The sequence below is a fragment of the Sinocyclocheilus rhinocerous genome, unplaced genomic scaffold (assembly GCF_001515625.1).
Source record: "Sinocyclocheilus rhinocerous isolate Xijiao unplaced genomic scaffold, SAMN03320098_v1.1 scaffold3060, whole genome shotgun sequence".
NCBI classification, from domain to species: domain Eukaryota; kingdom Metazoa; phylum Chordata; class Actinopteri; order Cypriniformes; family Cyprinidae; genus Sinocyclocheilus; species Sinocyclocheilus rhinocerous.
This window is the reverse complement of record NW_015635031.1, coordinates 49,873-59,900: the sequence shown is the minus strand read 5'-3', so window position 1 is coordinate 59,900 and position 10,028 is coordinate 49,873. Positions and strand designations below refer to the sequence as shown.

Sequence of the window (10,028 nt, the reverse complement as noted above, 5' to 3'; positions counted from 1 at the left end):
TCTCTGCCCCTCCCCCCCCCACCAATCCTGCATTTATTTGATCCAAAGTACAGCAAGAGCAGTAATATTGTGAAATATTTTTACTATTTAAAATAACTGCTTTCGATTGGAATATATTTTAAAATGTAATTTATTTCTGTGATCAAAAAGCTGAATTTTCAGCATCATTACTGCAGAATTCAGTGTCACATGATCATGAAAATATTAATAATAATAATAATAATAACAAGAAAAAAAAAAGGGCAGCGGTCCAAATCAGCTGCCAGGCCACCGGGAATTCTCCCGGTGCTCCCAATGGCCAGTCCGGGCCTGAGCTGGACTGTTAAGCGGTCATCATGAGCGGTTTCAAAGCAGCATTCAAAATACTGAAATGCTGCTGATTGCAAAGCTGAACTTAATTTTCATAGTTCCTGTAGTGACAATAACATCCAGTGGGGGGCCTTGGAACTTCAGTGAATGTTGAACACTGAACCTCCATGTCCATATTTAGAGAGAGAGTGAGACAGAAAGAATGTGTGTGATGGAAATGGGACAGAGAGAGAAAGAAAACAGGGAAACAAATGAGAAAGCCTTGCCAAGGAGGGAGGGCAAAAGGAAGAGGACAGTAATGAAAATGAAAAGGAAAAGAAAAAATTGTGGGGGGACGGGAGATGGGTTGTGTGGGTAAAGTTCCTCACACCAAGATCCAGACAACTTCTCATCAGGGTGATAAAATCTAATCCCTTTATGATTGAAAAAAAAAATTCATATTCTCAAAGACAATCCGATATCCTTTCCTTTGTAGGAATTGATGCATGTTTTCTGTGAATGAGAAGATTTAGAGAAGCCTTGCCGAGGATGATTGAGGGAGATGGATGAAAATGAGTCCACATCAGAGGGTCTCAAACGGCACTGACCTTCATTCTACCAGAAGTGGACCGGTGACGAGGCCTGTGGAAGAAAAGGTGTGTGTGTGTGTGTGTATAAATTCACATGAGATGTCCTTGATTGGACCTCAAACTGAGGGTATGTGAGCTGTACGTCAGAATTTTTCTTAAACGTGTTATGCATTTAGTGATAATGCATGCTTTTAGCTCATATTTAATATTGTTACTGGTGGTAAGTGGTATTAAATACAAAAGCCTCTACCTAAACTAAATATAGCCTCTTGTTTTGGTTCCTGGAGGTAATTGCTGCATATTTCAGTGTATCATTTTGCTTAAAGGCTACACAGCAAATTAAGAGCAGATTGGCCTGTATTCAGCAAAGATTATCACAATGAAAATGGTTGAAAAAAAAATCTAGTCTGTTATTAGTAGTATTTTTTGGGCCAGTAATGGGATTAATTTGCTGAAAGCTGCTCATGTTTGTGGAAGTTTTAATAAGCTTTGGAGGACAGAGTAATGATGCTGATGGTGTTATGTCAGCGTGTGGCATTTACTGTGGCTATTCACTGGAGGTTCTTTTTCATTTGATGAAATAAAATGGAAGTGAAAGTGCTCCAGCTAATGTACTCAGGTCGAGTGGAGGAGGAAGAGGAGGATGACGAAGGAGCAGGACAAAATGAAGATGCTGTTTAGATTACAGCGTGTTAAGTCAGATAGTGTTTAGAAGGGGGAGTGCATGGCCGCTATACATGCAATGCATTACGCGGACACTCAAGAGCATTCAATCCTTAGAAAAAGCTCTTCTGCCTTTCTCGGTATTGGATATTTACATCAAATTCACATTAAATGGATTCCATTCTAGTCATGGCACAAAATTGCATAACTCCTGGAATGCTGTTAAAAAATATTTGGATCTATGAGTGAAAGAAATTGAGTTTATTTTATTTAGAGATGTATTAATATAATTTGTTGTTAAATAGGTTAGAGGTTAATTCTATGCTTACTTGGCATGTGGTGATGTTAATGATAAAGGAATATAGTTAAATTTGTCACACTTTTTTGTAGAATGTTTGTTTTTGTTTTTTTGAGTCAACCTTCTCTACATTTAGTTGAGCACCTGCTTTTCAATTTGTGGTTTATAAAATGATGTCTGCAAGGCTGGGCTTTAGCATAGGGACTTTCCTAATTGATTTAATTTCCTAATTTTCCTAATCGATTTAAAAAGGTTGCTAGAGATTGAGCACAGAAGGTACATAACTAAAGTTACTCTTACAGTAAATACTGCTCTTACACCGATGTAACATTACTCCAGTCTAACTCACTCTGGTTTTATCTTAGTTTTATTATCTTTAAACAAAGGTGGTGAATACATATTCAGGACTTTGAAACGAGATACATGATTCACATGGATTGTACTGTCAGTGTTTTTTTTTTTTTTTCATTCAGACCCATGTGTCTTGATATCACACGTACATGTTGCCCAGGCATACTTGATGTGTTTCACTATATGAAGTTTTCTCTTTTAAGAACATCTGCTCATCTGCATTATGTCTCCACACGTTCCCTGCCACTTTTAGACTGCAGTGCTTTCCAGATCTTTAACAGATGTCTTTGTGATATGTAGTGTGCTTACTGGGCTATCATATCAGATAGAGACTCAATACTTTTATATTCGCATTCATGAAATCGGAAGCCTGGGAAATCTTTTTTATGGAACGTTATTTGAGTTAAAATTATGCGGGGCCATGTGTAAAATAATCTTATTTGATTCTTTGTGAAAATCCTTTTTGATCCTATTAGGATCCTTTTGTATTTGTTAGAGATTATGAAATAATTTCCATTAATAATAAAAGACTAATATTGTGCATTCTTTTTTGCAATTTTGCCTGTGATCTATTTATTTTTTACTAAACAAAGGGTGACAAGCCCTTACCAACTCTTCTTTTTGAAAAGTCAGGGAAGCGTTCACACCAGATGTCATATGTGAATAGTTTCTTCTATTACTGCACAGATGGTTGCTATAGTTACTAAATAAATTAATATTTGTTTTAGTTTTCTCTTCATTTATTAATACTTGAATTAAGTGTTATGTATGGTGGCCGAGAGAGCTCAATGCGCTGCAAATGAAAAAACACATGCAAATAGAAAAAAACACCTGCACATTAAGAAAACATCTTCATCAATTTGACAACACATGCACTGCAATACTCACAACACAACCAAATGAAGAAACGCGCTGCAAATAGGCACAGACCACATCGGAAATGTTTAAGGGAACCGCAAAGTGGCGAACATGGCTGGGACATATTTATCAATGTTTGCTCTGAAAGGTGAGATTTTTGTTTATTTTTACATCTTGATTATATGATTCCTTTGCCTCTTCTTTTTTTATTTTTAATTTTTTTAATTATTAGCCTAAATAAGATGACGAAATACACAATTACTGTAACTGTGAAAACATGTAAGCTGGCTAACTTGCTTTACAAATTCCCTTACAAAAATTAACCATATGGTTTTACTATTAAAATAAATAAATTAATAAATACATTTATTATGTAAAAAAAATAAAAAAAATGGTTACTATAGTTAAACCATGGTAACCACAAATTAACCATGAATTTACTACACTAACCATAGTTTAAAGGTGCAGTAGGAGATCTTGGAAAATGCTAACTTTAGCCTGATAGCACTGAAAGCGAACGTCCCACCCTCCCTGCAATCGCCGTCCAAAGTCACGCCCCCCGAACGCATTTACACTCACAGACCAGAGACAACATTACTACAATAGGCTACATACATGGTTAATTTTCGTTTTGTTGGGGTAATTTTGGCATTGTTGGGGTCCTCCCGTTGTGGTCTGTACTTGCATTTCTGTATTTGGTTGTGTTATGAGCATTTGCAGTGCGTTTCTGTATTTGGTTGTGTTGTTAGCATTTGCAGCGCATTTCTTTATTTGTTTGTGTTGTGAATATTTGCAGCACGTTTTTTTATTTGTTTGTGTTGTGAGCATTTGCAGCGTGTTTTTGTGTTTGATTGTGTTGCGAGTATTTGCAGCACATGTGCTGTCAAACTGATGAAGATGTTTTCTTAATTTGCTGGTGCATGTGTTTTCTGAAGTTGCAGCGCGTTGAGCTCCCTCGGTCACCGTAATTATGTGATATATGTGAGTTTGATGATTTTGTGATGTGTATAACTGGTGTGCAAATGTGTGGGTTTTTAATATGCAGAAAATGAAGTCCACAATACCAAGAAGAAAAACCGCTGTTATTAAAGCTTTCAGCAAAACCAGACAAAGGTACGCGCAAACACACACACATACATACTCACAAAAATACACAATACACCACTTGCATTCTTTTTGAAATGGACTCAACTGGTTCCTGTGGTCTTGTCCCGGTGGCCGTCTAGGAGACAAGGTCTTCACTGGGGATCTGTCTCTGGGGCTCATAGTTGTCCTGATCTCCGCTGACATTCAGGACTGTAGAGGTCCTAGGTGCTGATCCACCATTTGGGCTGGATACGTACTGGATTCGGGTGACTGCAGTGACCATCAGATCTGGATACAGACTGGATCTGATGGCTACGGTGACCTCAGAATAAGAAAGAAACAGACTAATATTAGCGTAGATGTCATTCTTCTAACAATGTAGCAATTACATCGGGTGTTATGGGAAGTGTTCCCGGTTCCGGTTGTCCACACGCACCAAGAAAGAAACAGACTAATATTAGCGTAGATGTCATTCTTCTAACAATGTAGCAAGTCCATCGGGTGTTATGGGAAGTGTTCCCAGTTCCGGTTGTCCACACGCACCCACACACACACACACACACACACACACACAGTCACACACCCACACATCTCATTATTCTTTCCCTGTGCCACTGGTTCCTCCTTCTTCAGCCTTTAACTGATTCCAAGCAGAAAATCAAAATGCCTCTTTTGGCGCTCTGTTCCTCACTGAATATCTGATCTGTGTGTGTGTCAGAGCTTCACTGAATCAAACATAATCACTTGCTCGGCATGTCTTGATCGCAGGGCTCTTTCAAAAAGAACTTTATATCACAAAGTTCACAGAGTCAGAGATGTTTCTGACTTTGGTGGAAACTGGCTACATGTCTAACCTTTAAAGGCTAAATTTTTTAAATAATGGATTATTATTTTTTTATAAGTCTAGGGCTGTGTGTGTCTATGGGCTTGTCTGGTCAATTTGATCCAAAGAAAAAATAGTTTTTCATGCTTTAAAAATAAATATAACAAAATCTAGTGAGGTTTATTCCCAAATAAGTCTTATTATCGTAACACAAATTTGTTTCTGAAGCAGATGTATATTGTTGAAGGATATATACTAGTGCAAACCAAGACAAAAATACTTAAAGGGATTTTTTTTTAATTAATTTTTTTATTCACACTGTAAAGCACGCTCGCACACACTCACACTGGCTGCTTATATCTGACCAATCCCTTGGTATTGGCTAGACTCAAGGACACACTCTGCCTTATATAGGCAGGAATGCAACAACAGACACACACACATTAACAAGAAAGCTGGCAACGTGCGTCATTCACATTACAAGCAAGAAGAGAGATAGAGGCAAGATGCCAAGACAAAATGATGACTAAATACAACACAAAGAAAGAATCTATTTATTTTAATCTACTTATTTGTATCTAGTGTCAGAAATCTATTAGTTTGGAATACGAATTTTCTGGAAGATAACCAGTTAATCTCGTAGATAAACTAGAAATATGCAGCACACGTCTGCAGGTTTACTTGTTTATGCAGCTGCAATCAACACATCATTCAAAGTAAATTTGCCTGTGATTCATGACAATAGTGATATGATCCAGGCTGAATTATAGCATTTATCAGGAGAAATATTTGTCGTAAAATTACTGGGCTGCAGGTTAGATGAAAGCATATAAGGCATATGAAAGCGAAACAGGCTGGAGTTGAAGTGTTCATGTGTAGATTTATGTAAAATTGACTTGTAGAAAATGCACCGAATGCATATTTACATTTATATGCCATCTTTTCCCCAGATATGTTATACTTTATACGCCAGATTTATGTATGACAAATGAGTTTTCACATTGATGATTGATAACTCTATAATTTATACTTTTCTTGCAGTAGAAGTTACAGGCTCACTTGAAACTTAAACAGGAACACCAATACAGGAACACGTGTTTTCTTCACTAATGTAATATTCAGCTCGTTGTCATGGCAATGAAGTACACAGGTTCTGTAAGGAGAGGTTACCCTTCAGCGAAAATGGTTTCTTTATACTCAAAATCAAAAAACATTTCTGAATGCGCCTACGTGCTCAGAATATTACAGCTTTTCTGCACCAAGTAAACCTTGTCTCATGTAAGCCTTTCACAAACCTTTTTACATTTTAGCTGTTTAGATTAGGAAGTATTCCATCAATGATTATCAAGGAATGTATAAAACATGCAAACATTATTATTAATATTTTGCAGTCTGTTTTAATCCCAGTTCAAGGGAAATGCAGTATTTGTATGTACTGTAAATGGAGAGATCAAACTGTGCATCCCTTTCCAACATGAAAGAGTATCTTCTATACAAGGACATATTGAATAAAACATTATTACATTAACAAATGGCATGTTTTATTTAATATATTTAATAATATGTTCACAAGATATAATAATATAATAACATCAGTCAAAAGAGCAACACTGCTGTTAGGTAAAGAAAGAAATACATTTTGTTAAAAAAATAACATTGCAGACTTTATAAACTAACCTCGAGAAACATACTGTAATATAAAAATGCGTAACTGCATTTCATAAGCATCATGACCTGTGATATTTGTAATATGTAAGGGCTCATGTACAGACATTCTTTGATGTGAAGTGGTTTACTGCTGTTTATGCTTTAGTGAATCAAGCCAGTAATTAAACTTCACTAAAACTCCTGTTATAATCACAGCTGCTCAAGGAATCTCTTATTTTCAGTGTTTCAGTGTTCTAGGTATGGTGAAAGTATTCATGAGATTGCAGAAATCCCAATGCAATGAGGAGATCACTCCATCCTGTGCTCAGTAGATATGACTTTGTTTGGCTACAGTGCAGCGCTGCAAACCTTGGGAGTCTGAATAAAATGTTATCCACATTTTTCTTCCCATGAGAGTGGGCATGGTCATTTGTAAATTCTATGGGTCTAGCTTCCGGTCTCATCTGCGTCCAGCTATTTTTAGCTGTATAAATCAGCTCGTTTTGCTGCTTGATATTGAAAATTGGTGTGTCTTACCATATTATTTGAATGTATTATCTTGATTATGAACACACTGGTTTGTAGTGCAAACAGTTTTACCGTTTACTGCATGTTGTTATTCTTCTCATTATTTCCCTATAGCGGCTAATGAACCGGAAGTCTTGCCCATAGGAGCATTGAAGAAAAAGGTGGATAATCAGCTTTTTTCACATTTGACCCTTCGCAAAGACCCGCCCCCCCTTAGTTACTGTTGCTATGTCCGACAAGCCATGGCGCTCTCATGTCACCCACAATGTTCTCATATAGTGAAAAATACATTGTGGCGCAGAGACGACACTGACCATGCACTGACAGATAAGACTGAGCCTACTTTTGGTATGAAAGTGTCAGCTTTCAAATTTTGTAAGAAATTCAAACAATAAATACCATTTTGTGGCTCTTTAATGTCTCTCGTCTTCTTTACTAGTCATAACGCGAAATAAACATCGATGAACATCAGAAGGTATCTTGTTTTAACCGCGTAAAGAAGTCAGTACACCATTTTTCAAGTTCAAGTCCACTGAAATTAATCTACTCTCTTGTCCGGTTTGTTTGTTGGACAAAAATGGCAGATTCAGAGTTATGATTGGTCAGATCACCTGTCAATCAAACTCCCTGTGAAGGGTCAAATAGCAAATATTGGCGGCTGTTATTGTAAAATCGCAGTAAAATGTTTCGAGGGAGTTCCACATGTGATGCTCATTTTAGAAAAAAAAAGAAGATTATAATCGCACCTCAAGCAGCATTATAAAATTATTAAAATAATGTATTTCACCACGTCTTTAAAGAGAATAGTTAGTGATGTTTTTTTTTTAGCAAGCTGATAATAGTGAGGAGAAAATACAACACACATACTAGTACTCACCTGTTCTTGAAGGCATACATGTTACTAGGGAGGAGAGAACTTTTTTTTTTAACAAAATACTATATATACAGGATTTGGGTTTGCTGTTAAAATCAAGGGATGTCAATAAAACCAAAAATATGATAAATTGCTTATCTCATGATTTTTACCAGTAGCGCAGTAACACAAAATAGTACGAAATTCAGTTCATTTATAAATTTTTTTGCATTACACATATTTAATAATCTAAAATAAAAGTCAGTATGGTAACTTTTGACATTTCTGTTTGAAAATGAATGTTCCTCATCGCTATTGTGATTTTAACCTGTTGACTCTTCTGCAGTGAAGAGTATGGGGCATGCAATGTATCTCAAAATGCAGTGCTGTTGATGGAAGCCCATGCTCACCTTTCCATCGGCTTGCAGTCAAGAGAGAGACTTCTGCTGCTTTTCACAGATTCGCTCATCATCGCCAAAACTAAGTATGTTTCAGTGGGTGTGAATATGTCTATTAATATGTACGAAATGTAAGACATCTGTCTCTCTAAGAGTGGACGTGTATGCATTGTGTGTGTTACATGTTACAGGTCTCTGTATCTAAAGCTGAAGGCTCGTGTTAGCCTCTCGGACATATGGCTGGCATCATGTGTCCACTGCATCACAGACAGAAAGCTCGCCTCCAAGAACTCATTTGTGATTGGCTGGCCGACCACCAACTATGTCGTCACTTACAGGTAGTCTTTGAAAAACAATTTAAATAGGACATAAATGTCAAACATCTGAGATCTTGGCATACCAAACCAGACTGATATGGTCATTGTATGTCATTCAGACAAACGGCACTGAAAAATTCTAAACTGTTTATGAGTTTGAGATGAAGCAGCCCTTCTTAAAAAAAAAAAAAAAGAAATATTCTGCAGTGGAAGGGAAGGGATAATGGATGTGTTAAAGCTTTAGGCACTTCAAGGAAAATATATAATGCTGAGGAAAATAATTAAATTGAGATCCACCCACTCAACTGCTACTGATTTGATCTTAAAACACTGTGATAAGGTGCAGCTTTTCTCATGTGAAGTTTAGATTATCTGTTATAAACGCACACAGGCGCTCTCTTTCAAGCTCAGTTCGGCACTCTGTCCTTCACATTGCTGATTCGACTTCTTATTAACCTCATTTTTAAGTCCTTAATTTGACATTGTTGTAGAGATAAAAGTAGGTTGAAACCCTTGAAATGGGAAGCACAAAGTATGCTGCAAATTACAGCATAAAAAACAAGATTGAGTATGCTATTAGTTATTTAATATCACAAAGACGGTGTAGTGATGACCTTTTTGATTGTTCCTCTAATGTATACTGCCTCAAATACTATATGGCATAGTGAACAAATTATGTAGTAATAAAAATGGATTGGGGATGGATTTTTAAAAAATAACACTGTAACACCTGTCAGCATGTGTTCATCATGAAACTAATATCAGACAGACAGGAAAGAAAGTCTCATGTGCAATTGTTTGACAGCGTCTCACTGTGACGTCGAAAACCCATAACATAAGGTTTTAACCTCCTCAAGATAGGGTATCCAGTGAATGCATAAAAACCAGAATGTGGGATTTAGACAAGAAACGAATGAGTCTGGTGAGTGAGATTAAAAGGATTTCTATCTTTTATTCCACATATAAATTCAAGTACATGAACAAAGGGTACATACAATGGGCCACTTCAAGGAAGTAATTTTAGTATGGTGATGTGAAATGAATGGCGAGCCCTCACGATTAGTTTTGAAGCTAGCATTCATTTTAAAGCTAGAATTGGACTTCATGTGTAAACAAGAAGTTGTTTTTTTAGTTTTGTTTAATATACAACATTACACACTTTTTTGTTATGCATTTCATACGAAGTTTAAATACGTAGGTAGGTAGTAGTAGGATTAGTAGATATGTCTGGTAAATGTGATTACCTACAGTGTCCACGGATGAGTATAGTTTTATAAGGCTGAGAGCAGAGAAGGAACACACACACACACACACACACACACACACAT

The 10,028-nt window shown here is 36.6% G+C and overlaps 1 protein-coding gene across 1 annotated transcript in view; it reads left to right on the top strand.

The window, feature by feature from the left end:
* The first annotated feature begins 709 nt into the window (after positions 1–709).
* Positions 710–10,028, top strand: part of LOC107746244 (uncharacterized) — a 31,655-nt gene continuing 22,336 nt past the window's right edge. The window contains exons 1-4 of the mRNA XM_016560376.1: positions 710–944; positions 4,094–4,161; positions 8,332–8,469; positions 8,575–8,721. Of these exons, the coding sequence (XP_016415862.1) occupies positions 855–944; positions 4,094–4,161; positions 8,332–8,469; positions 8,575–8,721 (443 nt within the window). The 5' untranslated portion in view covers positions 710–854. The remainder of the gene's footprint in view (positions 945–4,093; positions 4,162–8,331; positions 8,470–8,574; positions 8,722–10,028) is intronic.